Raw genomic sequence first — 22,222 nt, forward strand, 5'->3', positions numbered from 1 at the left:
AGGCTACAAGGAAAAGACAAAAAGACACTATCCAGGAAGTGGGCCCTCATCCGACACTGAATATGCCAGTGCTTTGATCTTGGACTTCCCAGTCTCCAGAACTGTGAGTAATAAATACATTTCTGTTGTTTACATACTTCCTAGTTTATGGTACTTTGTTAGAGCATCCTGAACAGACTAAGACGCAACTATTGCTTCCTGGACCTCACTGCCTAAAGAAGGTAGTCTAAGTTCTTGATAAAGCATGTAATGTGCTTCACACCAAACAACTTTTTCCTTACTGCATGGGCCACACAACTGAATGTTTCTAAATTCTAGACCTTTGTGGTCTAACTTAAGACTTTGGCTCATGACACTTCCCTTTCCTCAATCCCGTCTTTGCACTTTTGAAATACTTTGAAATACTTTGTACTTTTCCAGGTCATGTTCAAATACAACCAGTATTATAATATTCTGTCACTTTCTACAGTCAGAATAAACTATTTCTGCCCCAATACTTTTACATAAGGTCTTACACATAGTGGGACCTCAATAAATGTTTGTTAATTGTTCTGAATGACTCACCACATTTCAGGAAAATAACAGAAATAGTGAGAAATGACAGTAGTGAACTATTATCAATAATTGACTAAGGCCCAAAGGAAAGAGCAAGAAAGAGAAGGAGAAAAACAGCTAATGTTCACAAGAGGATACTCTACAGTCGGCTTTACTCCTGTGGGCATTATTACCAGAAATTACGACCAATCTCTCTTTAAGGTGGCGTAGCAACTGACATGGCTCCATTTTTCTACTTGGCTCTGTTGCCAAAGTTTCTATTGGCTGGCAAAGACCCTTAAGGGAGAAAAATGAGCTTAATTCCTTTACCCTTAATTATGCTTTGACAATTCTGCTCAGTTTTTTAAAAACTTTCAGCTCAAATATTGCTGCCAAAAACTTCCTTGTTAAGCAGAGCCTAACTACTTTAAGTGGATCTTCAGTCTTAATAAAAAATATACCTAATAAAATTTTAATATAACAGGTTTAAGCCAACATTATCAGTGTTTGTTACATCTCCTGAGATAAGGGTTTCTTGTCAGATTTACTAGAGTCAAAGAGATTACCTGAGAAAAAGGGCATGTCCCAGTACAGATGTAAGCTAACCGCTGAAGTATAATACAAGAACTTAGAAGAAAACAGAATTTCCTTAGCTGAGACTCTGACATCAGTGGTCGCACAGAATATTCAAATTACATCTATCTTTATAATCATTGCTATTAGGCTGTTGATTAGAGTCTAATGTCCATCTGGCACTTGCTCCCTTTCCAATTTCTTGTGTTATGGCTCAGCCACTATCAAAGAGGACAAAAGTACCTGCAAAAACACATTGTACTTTTCCTGATCTCTTTTGGAATGTATTGTAAAATGATGTTCATATATTCCCATGTGCAATTAAGAATATTTTTACTATAGGAAAGGGTAAATAGCATTTTCTGATTTTTCATAATTACTAGGCAACTTTTAATTTGTGTCATCAATATGCCAATTTTGCCCAAAAGAATCACTAAAGATAATAGAATCTCTGACAAATTATTTATGTGTGGCATGAAAACTACATTGAAGGAATGCTAAATTTGTGCAACAAAAACTTCAGAACAGAATGTTTGCTTATTTTCCTCATTGCATTGCATCTGTCAGCACAGACATTTAATACCTTCAATGGATGCCCACTGTCTTTATAAAACATTTAGAGCTGATATTCTTTAACCTTATATAGTTACCAAAGAAAATACAATTATTTATAAATTATTTGATGTATGGTAGAATTACTTTACTTAATTTCGTGTACCTTTTATTTTACAGTTGATATGATTCAGCTTCCAAAATTCACTTGTTGTTTAAGTAGAGGATTCCAAGATAGAACAGATGGAAGTCATTGCCAGATAAACTAGATTCATGCTGAGTTCACTTCTGATAGCCTCTCATATTCATGGTCCATCTCAAATGGACATGTTAATGATGAATCACAGTCTCTGAATTTACTTTGATTAGTAATTTCTTATTTAAAGAAAAATGTTTTACATTATACTTCACATTTATAGGCAAATTCTGAAGAAAGGCAAGAAATGATATTTAAAATCAACAAAGAATGAATGCATATGATCCAGAGTTTATATGAAATGTTATTAAGATAAGAAACACTGCATATGCTATACAAGAAATTGGTTGCCCAAGTTATTATTAATAATGACATTATCTTAAATATAGTGTTAATCCCAAGCCAGTTCCATTATCTGATATTTGCATTAGATGGTAAAAGAGATCTTGTTAATATTGGTCAGCAGAGCATTTACTGCCTTCTCTGCTATTACCTCACATTGTTTTCTAGACACTTGGGAGCAACAAATATTGGGGAACAGAGCACACTGCTGACTTCAACTGTTTCCAAATAAAATTATTTTGGCATCTTGTTGGAAGACAGAACAGATGTTTCAGTGATTCCAGTCCACTCTGAAGTAGGTCCCCAAAACCAAGGTTGAGGTCACAAGGACTCACTCTCTTACAGTTAATTTTCTTTCAAGAAACACATGAAGTTGTTTATATTTCCCAAAATTTCAAGGATTTTATTGGCTTTGGTATTTTGCTAGAAATAATTCAACAGTCTATCTTACATACAAATGAATTCAGACATGTCTTTCCATGTTTTGTACCTGAATTCTCTCCCCTCATGTTCTGTACACCAAGCTTTTCCTATGAAATCTTCAGTTTTGCCAGTTACGGAATACAATTCAAACCTATGTATCCTGTAGTTTTCTGGGGGTTCTGTTTAACTCATTGTTATAAAAAGTAGATCCTTGAATTCAATTCTCCAAGCTCATCTCTAACAGATGCTGAGTAAATTTTTTTCACTAAATATATCAAAGGGACTCAGATTAAAGTAAGCAGAGTATGGCTCAATGCTCTTGAAAGCATGCTAAAATAAACCTTCTTACGAAGAAAGTTTTACATCATTAGTACTTGGAGAACTCAAAAAGTTAGGAGAAATCTAAGGCACCAACCTATGCAACAATGAAGAAACTTACTGAAATTCAAATTTAAGGAAGAAAATGAATATGTAAGCTGAGAATGGGGTGGGAGGAGGCAGGTCATTATTTTTAGACTGTATTAATGTTGATAAGTTCCATATCTTATACATGCCTCCTTGAAATCATCTGGACAGTGTATGAGAAGGATTTGGATAGAAATATGAAGCTAGCAGGCAACATGAGAGTATTTATTTATTTTTTCCATTAAATTGTTCTTCCCTGAGGTCTCTTATGACTAAAAGATAAAAGATATTGTATACCTTTTAACATAAATTAAGCAAAATTTGTTTTGTGTTTAATTTATGTAAAAATAACTTTGTTTTATTAGGATATATAATTATTATTTTTCTCTCAGATGAGTATTTATCATATTTAGTCATGTTGTCTACAAAAGTCAAATAATAGGTATAATGTTTATTCAAAATTTACCTTGACAGAATCAGAAGGAAAAAATTATCATAAAATAACACTATATAAGCATAATATGAAAAGTATTGTTTGTTAGTTGTTATTTCAATTTCAACTTTACTCAGTGTTTATAATCGAGAATTTAGTAAAGTACTTTTAAAAACCATAATTCTTTGATACTCTCAATCACAAGATTTTAAGAACTGTAAATTAATTCAAATACAGGTAGCATTTAAATAAAGTTTCCAAATTTAATGGAAATTAAAATAGCATTGGAAAACAGATTCAAATGAGCACACTGATGAATATATACAAACATTTACGAAAATCTCTTATCCTTCTACATTCCCTCAAATCCAAACTCCTCACACATGACTGAGAATTTAATAAAATAATATATGAAAACTGGATTAATAAAATAATGTCACATATTTATATGGTAGATTAAAAATTGCCCCAAATCTTTGGTATTCCCCATGGCGAGTTACAATTTAGTTTTCCTTCCCTTGAATTAAGGTTGGCCTTGTGTGGAGGAAAGAGTTAACACAGCAGTCTTGAGTCTGTCTATCTGTTATGGGCTGAATTTTGTCCCCTCAAAATTCACATGTTGGAGTTTCAACTCCCAGTATCTTAGAATGTAGCCATATTTAGAGACAAGGTCTTCAAAGAGTTGTTAAAATGATGTTCCCAGGGGTGGGGAGACTAATCCAACATGACTGGTGTCTTTGTAAGAAGATGAGACACCAGGGATGTGCATGTATGGAGAAAACTCCATTAATTTCTACATCATGATATCTACTTATTTGCAACATCAGAAAGACAGCAAAAAGAGGTAAGAATTGGAAAATGTAGAGAGTTTAAGAATCAGGGATAATCTTTGACATTGCTCTCTTTCGATATTCCACATACAATCTATTAACAAATCCTGCTGACTCAGTCAAAACACGCCTAAAATCCAACCAGTGCTTACCCTCTCTTCCTTTATCACTCTACCTCTCACCTTTAGGAGCTCTGCCTTCCTTCTTCTATCATGGCCTCTTGCTGCCTATATCTGCACAGAAGTCACAATAATGGCTTTAAAATAAAGTTTGATTATGTCATTATTTTTCCCAGAACACTCCAATGGGTTCCTATCTCATGCAAAGTAAGATTCCAAGGGCCTAGAAGGTCTTTCATGGTCTGGTTTCTCTCTGACCTGATCTTGCATTACTTGTCTACTCATTCACTCTGCTCCAGCCACAATGGCACTCATGCCCATCCTAAAAACTGCAAGTGTTCTGCCTCATATCTTTTGCACTTGTTGTCTTCAACCCTCTTCCCATAGATAGATGAGCTGCTTACTTCTTTTTTTCATTTTAGTTTCTGCTAAAATATCCCTAATCAGAGTAACCTTCTTTGAACACCCTTTTTGAAACAGCAACACACTTCAAAGTCACTTTCTATCCTGCTTCATTTTTCAGTATAGCATTTATCATCCCTCCCTGACATGTTACATATTTGTTTATTGTCTACCTCTCCTCACTAAAATCCAAACACCATAAAAGCAGGAATTCAGTCTGTGTTGTTTATATCGAAGCACCAGTGTCTAGAAAGTTATCAAGCACATGGTAGGTATTTTATAAATTGATTCATCAACAGATGAATGAATTAAGTGGCCCAGTCAACAACTGAGCAAAAATGCAGACTACACTGTTTGGGGCTCTTTCTGAAATATCCAAAAAAGTGAATTCTAATAATAAAAAAGACCATTAAATTCAATAAATGAAAATTGATAATAAACACTCATAAAAAATCTCAATCTATGCAGGATATACAACAAATGATGTATGAGGTAACACCACTATCTGACTCCTCTCTCCCGGAGTCTCCAAACACGTTCTTTTCTACTATGGTGTTTTTAGACAAAATAAACAGAAACTACTTAGTATTTTGATGTTATAACATATAAAGTAAAATATCAACAGCGCTTTGTTCACAGTGAGATTTTTTTCCCCAGGACCTAACATGATTAAACAATGTTCCTTCAGTGGAGATTGTATTTAGGAGGTTACCAGGTTAATTCACAGGAGGAGGTTTGGGGAATTAAAGAAGAATATACTGTGGTGTATTCCTGATAAAAAGATACCATAAGACTTATGGTTACAGAATTTATTACGTATTTCTCTTTTCCAAGTAATGTTTTATTATATTTACCAGTTTTCCCTTAAGACAAATTCATTATATTTACTCCTTCTCCTTCATAACTAGTGAACGTTTCCATTAATTATTTTTCATAAAAGAAATCTGATATATGAGCTCATCTGAATACTCGAGGGTATAAAATAAATAGCATGCCTTCTAGGAATGAATATTAAACTTTATTCTTCATCAAAGTAGAGAATTTATTTTTAAAATATATTTCTACTCTCACATTTAGAAATGAAGTACAAGGGGTTGAGTGCTTTGTATTACTTCTAAAATATAGGACTTTCTTTCTTTAAACTTAGAAATATTCCTTCTGTAAAGCAATAATAGTTAACACTTATCTATTGTTTATTACATTCTGTTCTATGCACTTTCTATTTAATAACTTGTTTAACCTTATAAGAACACAAAGAAGAAGTGGTTGTTGTTGTTCCCATTTTATAGATGGAAAAATTGAGACAAAAAACTAGCTCAAGGTCATACAAATATAAAGTAGAAACTGGGATTTGATCCCAGGTAGTCTCTTCACTAGGTTACATTGCCTCTAATGTTCTGAACTCTACTTTCTGCTTTCTTAAAAGTAAATACTATTCTTAAAATAGAAATAAGTGGTCATTATAGAGACTATAGGAAAAAATTAAGTATGATCCATCCACATATTTGATGGTTGATAACTCTTTATTTTCTGGATTTTTTCCTACACAATATTTATGTTATATAATTGAGAGCAAACTATGTGTGTTACTGCATGTTACTAAGTCCTGAGTTTAGGCTCCATGTTCAAGTGTAGTTAAGCATCATTCTCCCTCTAACATCCCTACATTGCATGGCAGGACAAATGTTTTGAGACTTTAATATATTTCTCTATTTCTTCCTCTCTGTCCCTTGTTTAAGTAAGGTGGCTTTGTGCTTTTTAAAATAAGGTGTGTGTATCAGGGCAGAAGAATCTTTAGATACTTGCTTTCCTCAGTTCTATAACATATATGGAAGAGATTTTTCCAGTGCTCTAGCTGGTTGGAGGAAAGAGGGATAATCTCTGAGGGAAATTTGAACAGAGAGAGCTTCTCTAGTCAAGATTAAGTGCTGATTTCTGGAAATGAGGAAAAAGAGTCAGAGAACCTTGGATTGCACAAGGAGAGGAGACCCAGGAAAAAGCCTAGCACCACTCTGTGTCAGCTCCTGGGGAAGATGATTGGACTTCAGGGAGAGTGGCTCCATTGTGCATTCTAGGCACTGGATACCCAACCTCCTTACACATGCCAGGAATCCATGTATCCCAGAAAAGCAGCAGTTAATGGTCCAAGAAAGGCAATGAGTTGTTTTTGCTTATTTTAAGACTTTAACTGAAGATTGGTGACTGGCAGATATCCTTGGCGCACCATTGAAACAACGTCTAAAGACAAGTAGAGTTGAATTCGTTTCTTTTCTGTTGACTTTATCACAGGATAAGGATAAAAGGATAAGGCAGGATAACACTTTTTTTTAACATATCTAATCAAAGAAAAGATGCTTTTGATAGGAAATGGGACTAAAATCTAGCTATGATACTTCACTTAAGTACAAATGAATTTAAAAATACATGATGAATACAGCTGGCAAAACAAACAAACAAAAAAACAAACAAACGAAACATGGCCCACAATGCACTATAAATGGAGGTGACGGTCAGGAACAATGAGCCAGCTTTAGCTTGAAGAATGCTAGTTCCAGGAATGGATTGAGGCTGTTAATAACTGTGTATGTACAAATAAATTAAAAGGGTCATCCTACTAAGGAACAGTAACATTTGGTGGTCCAAAGGCATCTTTGGTGTGGGACATCTGACTGAGGCCAGCCTTAGGAGAGAGGAGGTAGATCAGATTTTTGAGAGAAATCAGGGAGAATGGCAGAGGGAAGAAGGAGAATAGGCAGAATGGGCACGTCAAAGTTAACAAGTCAACTTGATCACTCTACAGAAAAACTAAAACTCTTAATTAGCAGTTAAGCAGTCTACTCCTTTTCTCCTCATACTGAAGTCTCAGATTAATTATCTTGAATTATTATGATTCTATTGTGATTATTTGATAAAATGTTGTTCTCACCCAGGTGAAATTAATGAGCCCTTGGCCTTTCTATAATAATGTAGTGGCATGTGTCAGACCATGTATATATATTTTATGTAATGCTGACTATTCTATTAAAATTGAAGTTAGGCATTTTCCCTTTGTCTTCAAATATGTGTCCATAATAAGAGTCTGCACAATTATAAAAACCTGGGCTCCTAGGAACTTCTCAGCACCAAGAGTCTGACTGGGAAATCTGTGAGTTTATTACTTGTGGAATACTTGGAGGATTGTGAATTATACATCTTTTTCTTATGAAGGGATTCACTCAAATGATTTCATGGCCAGACATGAATAGGGAATGATGGTGACCATGGTATTCATATGCCCTGTCCAGATGGAAAAACCCTACTTACCTCTGATCAATCAGTTCTCTCTGAAAGAAAGGCACAGAGCTCCCAGATCTTGCAATTGATTAAGGGAAGACTAGATGGACTTTTGCGAGAAATAACCCTCATTTTTGAATGACTAGCTAAGCCAAACAAAACACTACAGCAATGGGTTTTAAACGGTAAGTGCAAGAAGTTTAGCCTGAGGTGATCTGCTCTGTAAAGAGAATAGAGTTGTGAGTAAGTACGTGGGCCTGGACTATCTTTCAGAACAGATCTGTTTTTGTTTATAAATTAAGTTGAACTATGTGCTCCAATACTAATAGTGTTGAAAAATAGTGTCTTTTTGAGAAAAAGAAGCATCTGATCCCAAACAAAATTTAACTGTCATCTTTGATTCGTGTATCTCAAAGCTTAACCTACCTCTCTTGACTCCTTGGAAAGGTCTCCAGGATGCTACTCAGTTTTCTTCTACATTTAATTTAATAGATCCTACTATGGTACATTCCTACTGTTAGCCAATTTCTCATCTAACATTCGAGTCAATAATATAGGTAGAGATATTAGTGGGGAGGTAATTACTAAAAATGTTTTAAATATATAGCATACCATTTCTCATTATGTCAAATGGTATGGTTAAAGTTAATTTAATCTCAATGTCATTCTAAAGATAATATTTAAAGGAAAGCATTTACCTTAATTCACACTTGAGCCAAAACAGGGTATCTCCCTCCAACTATTGAATGGGTGCTTCCAAAACAGACCAAGAAAAGGGGTGGAATACTTTCTTTTATTAACCTAATTACTTCCCAGGAGAAAAGGTATAATTAAGTCTTTTAATCAGCCACCAAAACTTTTCTTTCAAAGGTCTTACTTCTTTAATACTAGGGTAGGTGGTTATGAAGTTGGGTTTTAGAATCACTGTTTTAGAAAAGAAAACCTAAAGAGTTAAAGATAATTAATCTTATTTTAACACAAAAAATCATGCCACATTCTTGGGGAATGAGAAAAAAAGATATTCCGTTTTTTTCTATTTACCATGTTGGTCAAATATCAAAATTTTCAATAAAATTTTAGATACAAATGAATTACAGTAATTAGGATTTTTCAGGGTATGGGTATCAGAAAACTTTAATATCTCTGTGTATTTTACTTTCAGACACATTTTTTGCAATTAAAATGTACTATACTGCTAAGTGTGTCTCTCAAAATAGTTTCTGTATGTTTGGGTTTATATAAGGATAAGTAAGAATTCTATTACATATTTAATGATAACAGTTTATAAACTAAAGATAAAAGAAGCAAGTGCAGGTGATTCATTTCATAATTTGAAACTTTGATTTTAGATTCTTTTAAATACTAGTGAGATGTTTTACAACTGATAAAATTGTTTGGAAAAAATATAAATAGTATTCTTCTCATAGAAGAAGTAAATTAAGAGGTTCGGTAACTATATTGGTTACCAAAAGCCAATATTATCTATTATAAGCACTTGGAAGTTTTAATTGCATATAAAACCACTTATACACATTAACACAGGCACACTATTGATATCTTAGAACCAGTCTGAGAAACTAAAATAATTATATTTATATTAGCATTATATCAGCAGATTTTAGAATATATCTGACCTTTCCTTTAACCTCCATTAAAAAATACATTAATTTTCAAGGAGGGTAGTCATAATCAATATATTAAACAGAGAAAGTGGTTTCTAGTGACACTTTAATAATTCAATTAAAAACTTGTTAAAAATATAATTCTTCTGTAAATTTTGTTCCACATACCATAAGATGAAATATTAAGGAATACTAAACTTTGAAAAACATTATTTTCTCCTTTTCCTGTAGAATGATAAAACATTTATCAATAAATAATGTAATCAGAATACTATTTAGTATTTAATAATTCTCTAATATAAAATAAGCCTTTAACAATTATTACTGTCTATCATTATGCGACAAAACATCTATAATTAGAAAACTAAAGTGGAATTTATAACCTTCTATTATTTTCATTTTATTCAATACAGCAAATATTGAATATATGGAAATCCATGCCAGCCACTGAACTATGTATAGGTAATACGAAGTTGAATAAGATTTAGTCTTCATATGAAAAATAATAACAATTTTATGATAAAATACAAATCCTCATAATGAACCCCAAAATGTGTATTTACCTGTCTTTAAATCAACCTAACTCCAACTACTGCATATCAGTAAATTGCATCATTCCAACTTTCCAAGGTTTTTTTCTATCTCATGATTTTAAAGAGTGCCTTTATTTACAATAATCTTAGAGAAATCCAAACATCCCGGTTACAAATATAAAATAGCAAATCTACAAGTTCTGGCTTAAAGAGAAACATCTAATCTTAAATAGCAAAACAAGGTAAATATGTTAGTTAATATGATTTCATATTTGTAATATACATAGCCTCCCAAACTGAAGAATTCTATTAATCATACTACTTAAACACTTATTTGCATATTTTCTAAAATATTTTAAAAAATCAATGCTTGGAGGAATTATTTCATATTTCAATTCGTGATTTTGACCATTATTTTGTAAAGAATACACAATTAATTAATAATGACCTAGAGTCATCAATGAAAATTTAACCAGCTAATGAAAATATAATGACTTGATGCCATACTCATTGCTTAAATTAATATAAATAAAAGATCTGAAACCTATAATTCATGTGACATCAAACTACTATGTTGAAATCACTGTCTCTTCCATGCAAGGCTAACAATGTGTTACTTAAACTATTATTTCCTACCCAAAGCTTTACCTTTATTTAGCAACTAGAATGACAAAAGAGCAAAACAATAATAAAATTTTTACGTTTAAAATAAGATCCTTAAAGAGTAAAGCAATTAACCTTAGCATTTATGCATAAACTATTTCACTATAGAAAAATAAGTATTTTTAAAGATACTAAAATATTATAAACAATTATTTTAAAGTTTTTTTGTTTATATTTTACCTTGAAAGGCGATGGTTCTTCTGTAAGAGGACTAACAGGAAGTGAAGCAGTGCTACTTGCTGGGCTCATATCTGCACTCTACAAGAAAAACAAAATTGAATTAAAAAAGTCCTTTTTTTGTAGTCATTTTTATTATTCCTAACTTAGAATTTAATTCTTCTTGTTAAAATAAAAAACAAATACACAAGTGAAATACAGGTATAGAAAAATTCAAATTATTATTATATAATGAATCATTCTCTATTAAGAAATAATTATCAAGAAATTAGTCAAATTATCACTTCTACATTTGCATTTCATGTACATGTTATTAAATATAATAATTGTATCTTATGTTAGGATGACGTTTAGTATTATATTTGCTTAGCTTATATTTTTACCTTTTTTATTTTTTTTTGAGGTATAGTCAGTTTACAATGTTGTGTCAATTTCTGGTATACAGCACAATTCTTCAGTCATATATGAGTAGGCATATATTCATTTTTAAATTTTTTAATAATTTTTACCTTTTTTGATAATTAACCTACGTGTAATAATTCACTATGTTGGTTTTTCAATAAATTTCAGGCTGATTTTCAAATATGTTATTCACTTTTTCCTTTTATGGAGATTTAAATCATTGTATCCAGTTTTTTTTTTTAATTGACATATAGTCAGTTACTATGTATTAATTTCTGGTGTACAGCATAATGTCTCAGTCATGCATATGTATATATATATATTCATTTTCATATTCTTTTTCATTAAAAGTTATTATTACAAGATACTGAATATAGTTCTCCGTGCTATACAGAAGAAATTTTTTTATCTATTTTTATGTGCCCAGTTTTTATTCATCATGAAAAGCATATCTGCCATTAATTTACAATTACAAAACAAAGAAATATTAAATTTTAAAAATTCCCGTATTCATAGTCCTTGAGAAATTTTCTTATTACATTCAGCTAAGCAAAAATGTAAGGACAAAAGATTCACACAAATATAAGAGAATTACTGGAATGTTGCTAACGTTCTTCTAGTCCTTTAAAAATATGATGAATTAAAACTTCTTAAATAAGTGATTAGCCTAAATAAAGAGATGTTGGTTAGAAGCTTTTCATTATTTTTCCTAAAGGCAAGAAAAAGATTCTGATAATAGGTAGCAATAGAACTTATTTTACTATGTTCTTAACTCATTCTCTCAGAGGAATTCTTCCATTTAAGTATATAAGCAAGTAAAACATTGGGGAAAAAAATGCACACCTAAATTTTTTCAGCTTGGTTTCCAAATGTACATGGACACAAATTTGCAGTAAAGATTAAAGTACAAACATGAATTAACTTTGATTGAGATAAGGGAATAAGTAGACAGATAACTTTGACTGACTTAAATTCCAACAAAAGAACATATTCAAAGAATAGATACTGCAACTGCTACAAATCCTTAGTCTCTTTCTAGTCAAAGATTATTTTCAGTTCATTTTATTCAGATGAACAACGAACTGGACACATTTTAAATATTCATTAAAGTAGGATTAATTCTGACTGTCTAGTCCAGAAACAACGGATATGAACTATAAACACAGTATAATTTTTAATATAACATGTACCTACTTTAGAAATTGACATAAGCCTGCACATTGAGTTAAATGGCTAAAGGAGGAAATTAGATAAAAACTGAACAATAATTTACTAAAGGAAACAGGAAAATACATGCACCAGATACCTGAGGTGAGTTAGTTACTGACTAAATTCTAAATGTATTGAGAGCTTCTTGGCCATTTATTAGATCAAAATCAGGAAATATTCTGAATTTCTGACTTTTACTATCTGATTATATGATGTAATGTAGAAACAAAGAGGTTTTCTTAAGAATGAATTCACTTCAGGATTCTAACATAAGAAATGAGTGCAATATTTTTACAGGAATAGAAAACCAAGACCCTTGAGCTGTTTCTTTCATCATTAGATTTTTCATGAAAAACTGAGCAAGTGATAAAAATACAGTTCATATGCAGTTGACTTATCTGATATTTTCCTAAAGTACTGATATTTTACATAGCATTTTAAAGTATTGTGTCCTTAAAAATCATTTGTTCAAAAGACAGAGATGGCATTCAGTTGTGAAATTTTAGAAGACTGGATCAGATGAAGGGTTTTTAACTTTCATAAGAAGAGGAGCTCAAAATAAAGCTTCATGGTTAACTTCTTTTAGGGTTGAGGTCTCCCACAAAGTCCCAGAAATAAATGTGTCAATTCTAAGCACCATGAAAAGCAGGCTAAAATTTGCATCATATAACCTTGATTCTTTGAATGTCATTCTTAGAGAAAACTTTGTTTTAGCTTTAACTTTCAAATCAATCTTACAGAGTGACACTTTAATTCTATTGCTCTTAGGAAATCTTGAGAAAAGTGTTTTTAAAAACCAAATCAATCTTATATGACAATATCTGATAAACTGCTCTTAATTATCTAGTTGAGAATTATATAGCAAAAAATAAGAAAAAGATACCTTAATTTGTAGCTTATTGTTTTCCCATTTGTGTTTCAGTGATATGTTATTTAGGAGTCGTTTCATTTATTCACCAGTATAGATAAAATACTATAGTAAATCTTTCAGACACAAATCTTATCCATGCTTCATATTTTAATTCATTTACCCTTTCGTTCAATGACAGCAATACTGACTCAACTGTACATCTAAATACAAATTAACAAAGTACTCTTAAGTTACATTTGATTTTTTTTAAAGCTAACGGTATGTGTTTTTTCGTAACTGTCTTCATAAATTATTTTGTCAGAATTATGGCTTCATTTGCTTTTAATGTATTTCAGAGACTTAAGAAATGTTAGGTTCACAATAATGTGCCAGTCAATCCCATGAGAATATCGAAAAGCTATTCTGTAAAAGACGTAAATCATCCCAACACAAGGAATGACAGATTATAAAATGCCAGTCCTAATTCTGATTATCTGAGTGTCTTTAAACTTGGCTTTCTGGTTCTAAGTCCAGTAAATGCCTGCTTCATTCCAACATTAGGGTGATTAAATAATATGCTTAAAATGCTATTTGGATACTTTCCCCCTTTCTACTTCTATCTCATGTATGCTAAGATCTCTTTTATTTTTTTCCAAATTAAGTTTAACATTAAGTATAATCTTTAAGTTAAACACCAAAATCTGGACAAATACTTACTTCTGAGCAGACCAGAGATATTCTGATGAATATCTCTTCTCATGCATATTGCTCTTCAGAATTCTCTATTCATCTAGCTTTGAAGAAACTACTTGCTTTGTTGCTGTTTTTTAGAATAAAATTTCCCTACATTTGCATCTCATCCATCACCTTCATCCTCTTTTTCTTTAAATCAACTGTGTTGAAGTATAATATACCTATACTAAAATGTAACTTTTAAAAATGTACAGTTAGATGAGTTTTGACAAATGTACCCACAAGTATAGCTACCATCAAAACCAAGGTATAGACAGACCATTCTCACCCCTCAAAATGTTCTCTCACTATTGATGATTAGTAAGTACATACTGTTTTGTGAAGTGTCTGTTCAAATACTTTGTGTACTTTTCTTTTTCATTGGGTTATACGGATACAAATCCTCTGTCATGTGTATTTATTCTGAATATTTTCACCCAGTTTGTGGTTTATCTCTTCATTGTCTTAGCAGTGTCTTCAAAAGAACCAACGCCTTCCAACTTAATTGTCTTATATTTGTTTGTTTTTTATGGTTTATGCTTTTGGTGCTTCACCTGAGAAATTCTGTCCTGCTTCAAGTTCTTAAAGATTTTCACTTATGTTTTCTTCTATCAACCTTCAGATCAATACACGATGGCCAAAAACACAGCAGTTAGGATTCTATTCTTTGAAAATGTTGTTGCAATTTCCTTGTGTTTAATGAACATTAAATAATCTTAATATTTGTACTGTACATGTTCTAGTATAAGGATTTTCATGAAGATTACTTTGTATTTAAGCAAGTAACCTCAGATTTTAGCCAGTCTCACACATGAGATGGGAATCTAACAGTTACTGGTGGCTTAACCATACTTTAATTTGAATAAACCAAAATTTCAAGCTATTATCTGCTTGTGAGTGTGTTGCTGGAGGAGAGGAAGTCTTTGCTAAAGTGCTGGAAACTTAAAATTAATATACAAGATTCTCCTGACAGTGATTGCTTATGGAACTTCCTGGACAAATGGATGGCAGAAGGAGAGAAAGCCAGCTTTAAGTGGAGAGGAGAACAGTAATGCCAAGAAGAGCAATGTGTCTCCATCTCAGAGACTCTTTCTCTTACTGTTGATTCATCTCTGAGGAGAAAGAGGGCACAAGTAGAAATAAAAAGAGCTTTTTAAAATAAAATTCTGAGGAACAAGAGGAACAGTCCCCTCCTGTTCAAATTTCTCAGTGGAATAAAAAAGGATTTAAGCACATAGAGATGGTCTGCAAACACCATGTCATTTTGGCATATGAAGAGCTGCCACACAATATTGGTGAAGAGGATCGACAGATTTCAGTGAAAAGGACACCACACTAGAGGAGACAGTGGTGGGAGGCTGAATAGAGCTTTTCTTGGCTCCTATGAGATGGGTCATAAAAATGTATATGAATACTCAGGGACAATTTTTAAGAAGCTGGAAATTGCAGATAACTGACCTCAGTGAATTCTTCAGTCTCAAGTGCCCTGGTACCAACTTTGACTACCAATTTAGTGCCTACTCTGACTATCAACATTGACGTCATAATTACTACAAGTTATTGCTGAGAAAAAAATAAGTATACAGTTAAGCTTATTTCTTATAAATCCAGAAAATGAACAGTTAAGGATTTGCAAATCATAATAGGTGGTCTTTCCCCAATAAATAATGAGCATGGAAGAAAATATTTTTGTTTCATTACTGAAAAATTTTCCCAGGTTAAATTTGGGAAAATGGAATACTATGTCTTACTATAAATAATGCTTACAATGTTTAGTTAGAAAATGTAATCACATTCAATTGACACTGCTCAACTGTCGATGGCCAAAGTATACACCTGAGGATTCTGACACTCAATACACTTGTCACCAAAGAAATAGGGAAACTGAAGAGTATGAGACACTATTAATACTTACTAAACCACTGTTGAAACCTGAATGTCACATCTTCTCTCAGCTTCTAATATTATATGTATTATTGATAAATACAAGTATGAACTCATTGTAATAGCTTTGAGAAACACAGTATTGTTCTTTCTTTTGATACAATGAGATAAAGAACTCTCAACGGATTCACAAATAATCTAGCACTTAATACAGTTGATGCTTTGAGTATAAAATCTGCAATCAGCCATTTGTGTAATCACATAAGAATCAAAATTAAAATTCAGCTTTGAAATACTTTTTCATTAATTCATGAATTAGGGAGTTACTTTTTATTTATGAAAATGAGAGAATTTTTACAAGTCTTCAAAATATTTTTAGTCTATAAATTATATTTTATTTCTCCTCTGATTTGGGGGAAAATATGTCAATTTTATTAAATAAAATATTCTTTATTAAAGCCCAATGCCTAGAATTTGGATTTCTTCTAATAAAGGAACTAGGGCTCCTTGGAGAAACAGCTGACTTCTGGGATGAGGCAAGGAATGTATATCTCGTGCCAGAAAGTAAGGAAGTGCTCAAAAGTGTTTGAAAGATAAAAGGAAGGGGTGTGCCCAAGGGACACAAGAGCCAATGTGAGAGAGCTCCTGAGTGCCAAAGCTGGAGCAATCTGAGCAATAAAATAAATAACACAGTACTGGAGTATGATTCAAAGCATAAAACAAAAAAAAATCATAAAATCATGTATAAATAAATAAGCAACTGAATAAATAAATAACTGGGGAGAAGAGACAATTCTCTCTTACAGAAATAATCCAAATAATTTATGTAGATACTGCAACTCTTTAAGAGGTGGGACTTAACATCACATCCACACCCCTAGGATGTGTTTAGTGACTTGCTTCCAAAAAGTAGAGTATGAAAAGGGGTGAGAGGTAACTTCACAGTAGAGAAGCTTGGCAAACAATAGCTCAAACAAGTGATCAAAGTTGATATCCTGCAGACAATATGATATAATATGATGAGAGGAGTACTTTACCTCTGTGGTCTTTCTCCCAAAGCCAATGACTTCGGTCCAGTCATGAGAAAAATACTGGACAAACTCAAATTGAAGGGCATTCTGGAAAAATCTGACCAAAGTCAAGGTCCTCAAGGACAAGGAAAGACTGAGAACTGTTACAGATTATGTCGCTATGGAAATATGATGACTAAGTGGCATCTTGGATAAAACCCTCAGACAGCAAAAAGGACATTAGGGAAAACTGGTGATATGTGAATAAACTGCTGAGTTTAGTCAATAGTAATGTACCAATAAGGGGTCTTGGTTGTGATAAGTGGATTCTGCTGAGGGAGGGTGATAACAATAGAGGAGACCGGATGAGGGGTTTATGAGAGTTCTCTGTACTGTCTGCGCAACTTTTCTCTAAATCTGAAACTATTTCAAAATAAAAAGTTTATTTAAAAATATTCTTTATTAGCAATAGAACCAGGCTTTTCAGGATTATAATACATGACTGTCAATATACTCATAGTTTCTAAGTTTTCATAACTAAGCTTTCATAACTAAACTTTCATTTGTAAGCTTTCCAAGCTATTTAAACTTTCATAGAAATAAATTTTGAGAGATCATCTTAATGGGATGCATAACCTCTCCACCAAAGAATCTTTAATCCCCTATGAAGATCTCACCAAAAAGCTGATGTTAAATTGTTTTGCATACTTCCCCGTTCCGTAGGGGAATGTGGAAGGAAAGCTACAGCTATGTAAAATGATCTATTAGTTCGGGTACTTATAAGGTGTTCGGTAGAGTGAGTTTGCATTATTAATATTTGCTGAATGCCATAATTCTACAGTACAGATCCATTTATTATATCTCTTCTGAAAGCATAATTAATGGATCTGCCCTATAGAATTAAAATTCACTTGTAAGGATTTTTTGAAGTGAAACATGATCATTTGGCTCATATATGTTGAGTACATAAACAGATTTTAATGTAAGTGAAGTATTTAAATTGTTTAAGCTGTTAGATTAAAAAGTGTGGTAGAAAGTAATTCTTGAGGTCTAATAAACTTACATGGTCATCCAAATGTGGTAAATGTAATTTGAGTATGCATTCTCATAGTTCTAAAATTAGGTAAAAAATAGACACCACAAGTTATACAGCGTGTTGCTGTTTTAATACTCAGTGTGTTATTACTGATAAAGAATTTGGGATAATTTAGATTTCTATAGTATTAATGGGCTACTTTTCTTGAAAATGTTTTCCTTTTATTAGACATGGCGATTTTAAATTTTGCCATCATTTGTCCCACTGGACATTTTTGTCCCAAAAAGTTAGTAAGGAAGGAAATGCAGAGCATCTAACTATGGCACAGAAATACATTCTTTACATATTAGTGGATAGACTTTTGAGCACTATATGTGTCCTTCATCAGGTACATCCTATAGATGACAATGAGCCAACAGCCCTGGGCTCCTCCAGTCCAGGGTGCTGACCACTGAATTTCAAGCACACCTTTGTGAGGAACCAGTTAACCATGGGAAAGTTGATTCTACCCACTTCATTCCTTAAGGAGTACATTTCCCATGCTTATTTGTTTATTGTCTTGGCAGTAAACCAAAATGAGAGCAACATCAAATTGAGTGCAAAATCTAAATCAGAACTAGCTCTTTCCAAGCTCAGCAACCTTACCAATTTGAGTAAGGTTTCTCTATCTGGCACGTTGTCTCTGAATGAAAATGCAAGGTGTTTTTCTTTGTAATACATTCTTGTAGTTGATATCTGGTGTTTTTGCCTCCAACATCCAATTCATTTCACTCTGTTAACATTTGAATTTTCCTTTGGGGAGTGATTTCTCCTAGACTCTCAATCCCATTTGTTTTGAGTAGTGCTGATCCAATGTCCTTGAAATAGTTGTGAGCTTTTAACCAGGGCCTAGCCGACCTTTCCCATTGGACACCAAAATGCACAAGAGTCAATGATGCTCAAATCTGGGAACTGTGTTGGAATTTTGATAAAAAGATGCTTTCATTCAGCTCATGCTGCTAAGGTCAGAGAATGTGTTTCTATCTGAACTGACAGAGGCCACCAAGTAGATGGGACATCCCTAGAAACAAACCCAATGTAGAGTCAATACAAGAAATGGAGAGAAAGAAACTGAGTCCAAAAGGCATTTTTGACATATTCATAACCTAGTTCTACATGGGCAAATAGTTTTCAAAAACCAATATGCCTAAGATTTAACCAATATGCTTGGGAAGTTGCAAGTTATATAATCTAAAATTTGGAATTAATTATTAAATTAATTTCTAAATTTTGAGGGGCTCAGATTATATATTTTTTTTGAATTTGCAGCTTCATGAGATTTGGTTAAAAAACTCCTCGATATAAGAAAATGTAAGACTGTATTTACTTATCCCTTTTAAATTATATATAGGTATTACATACATTTAAATATATATTTAAATTTACTTTTGACTAGTAACACATTCATAAAGTTCAAAATTCAAAAGGCACAATATCTTTTCCCAGGAAAAGATTTCTCTTCCACTTCTAGTCCTCAGCCACCCAGAAGTCACAAATCTTACCAATTTATTGCATAACCTTCTACAGATATTTTATGTATATAATAGAAACACACACATCTATATATATATATATATATATATATATATATCTACATATACACATATATAGTCATTTTTTTCTTCCATACATACAGGATAATGTGTTCTTCAACTGGCCTTTTCAAATTACCATGTATTTGTATGTAACACGTTTCCTCATTCTTTTATATGGCTGTAAAATATTTCACTTTATGGATATATCATAATAGAGTTAACCAGTGCTGCATCCCCACTCTTTTGCTATTACAAACACTGTCTCACCATGTATTCTCTACTTCAAAAGACCTTTAGTACAGATTCACAAGGTAAACAAAAGCTCTGGTTGAAGTTCACCTTCTTAAAATCACAGAGATTTTTTTCAAATAATAACTAAAACTCTCTTGCTGCCTGATATCAATAATCAAAGATAGTTGAGAGCAACAATATTCCAACAAATGTCTGGCTCAGTGTTGAGTTAGCTTTGCTTTTAGCCCCACTCTGATTTTGTGATCAGTCCTAGTCATTACTCATTACTTCATTGCTTTGTCACTAAATCAAAGCTGTGACCAAACCCCAAAGTAACCCAAATTACTTGGCTATAACAAAGATATAAACTAGCTCATTCCTTCAGACTGAATCCCACAGGAGAAATCAGGACTCAGTTAGCAGTTTGTAAGTTTCAGAAATTAAATTGTATCAACTCAAATAGGGACAAGTAGATTTTGTTGGGATGATTCAGGATAACTAAATGAATAAAATACTGTTCTTAGAATGACAATCTCCAGGTCCATCCATGTTGCTGGACTAGACTTCAATTAAAAAAAAAAAAAGAGAGAGAGAGAGAGACTGTTCTTAATCAGATACTAGGTAACATATTAACTAACAACAAAATTTAAACTTGGCTTAAGAAGTCAGGGTGGCAACCTATTTGAGTTCTTTCCTTTTAGTAAAGAGAACCATTCAGAAACCATATTATGGAGCAGAAGATTTGCTGTGTGAATGAAAATACTGCAACCATATCAGTAAACAAAGAATGCTGAAACCAAGTCATCAGCGGCTGCTGCCACCCCCCAGTGAGGACAGGCCTGCAGCCCAGCCTCTGCAGCCACTCACAATGGTGCACTTTGAGGGGACTCAGAATTAAAGAAAGGACAGGATACTGACCCTAGGTAGCCAGGTGCTTGTCAAAGGAATGAATTCAATGAGCCCAAATGTTTGCTTCCTCCCATACATAGAAAAGCACTGAATTCTTTAACTTGAGGTGCCTGGTTTTCTTTAGATAACAAGTAATCTTTTATTGTTCCAACTACCTGGTCTTTGTTGCAAAGCTCCTATATATTTTAGCTCCTCCCCCACCTCTTCAGAGCAGTCCCTCAGAGGATCTGAGAGGCTGTCATCCTGACTTGAGTCCTCCCACCAAATAAAACATAACTCTCAACTTTTAGGCTGTGCATTTATTTCAGTCGACAGTTGTTAAGTATTAAGTTAGAAAAAAGTAGTAATTGGGTTCTCCCAAAGTATGCTTTATATCAAGATACGGTAAACGTATGAAGAAACACGAATCATTTACATTCCAAGAGCTTCCTCCTTCAAGCAGTGCTAGAGCTTCACCACCATGACAAAATCCATATTATCTCATTTGTTTAAAAATTTAGAAGTCTTAGAAGAAATAAAAGCAAGAATAAACAAATGGGACCTAATGAAACTTACAAGCTTCTGTACAGCAAAGGAAACCATAAGTAAAACAAACAATCTATGGAATAGGAAAAAATTTTTGCAAATGAAACTGACAAAGGCCTGATCTCCAGAATATATAAGTAGCTCATATGACTCAATAAGAAAAAAATAAACAACCTTGTCCAAAAATGGGCAGAAGACCTAAACAAGCAATTCTCCAAGGAAGACATACAAATGATCAATAGACATGTGAAAAAATGCTCAATATCACTAATTATCAGAGAAATGAAAATCAAAACTACAATGAGGTATCACCTCACACCAGTCAGAATGGCTGTCATTCAAAAATCCACAAATGACAAATGCGGGAGAGGCTGTGGAGAAAAGGGAGCCCTCCTTCACTGCTGGTGGGACTGCAGTTTGGTGCAGCCACTGTGGAAAACAGTATGGAGAGTCCTCAAAAGACTAGGAATAGATTTACCATATGACCCAGGAATCCCACTCCTGGGCATATATCCAAAAGGAACTCTACTTCAGGATAACACATGCACCCCAATGTTCCTAGCAGCACTATTTACAATAGCCAAGACATGGAAACAGCCTAAATGTCCATCAACAGATGACTGGATAAAGAAGAGGTGGTATATTTACACAATGGAATACCATTCAGCCACAAAAACTGACAACATAACGCTATTTGCAGCAACACGGATGCTCCTGGAGAATGTCATTCTAAGTGAAGTAAGCCAGAAAGAGAAAGAAAAATACCATATGAGATCGCTCATA

General features: G+C 33.0%; 1 protein-coding gene across 6 annotated transcripts in view; it reads right to left on the reverse strand.

The window, feature by feature from the left end:
- CCSER1 (coiled-coil serine rich protein 1) overlaps window positions 1-22,222 on the reverse strand; it is a 1,130,224-nt gene that overhangs the window by 639,583 nt on the left and 468,419 nt on the right. For all 6 annotated transcript variants that reach the window (XM_072940467.1, XM_072940491.1, XM_072940473.1 and 3 more), the window contains exon 7: window positions 11,081-11,158. In XM_072940467.1, coding sequence (XP_072796568.1) covers window positions 11,081-11,158 — 78 coding nt within the window. The remainder of the gene's footprint in view (window positions 1-11,080; window positions 11,159-22,222) is intronic.

Source organism: Vicugna pacos, chromosome 2 (assembly GCF_048564905.1).
Source record: "Vicugna pacos chromosome 2, VicPac4, whole genome shotgun sequence".
NCBI classification, from domain to species: domain Eukaryota; kingdom Metazoa; phylum Chordata; class Mammalia; order Artiodactyla; family Camelidae; genus Vicugna; species Vicugna pacos.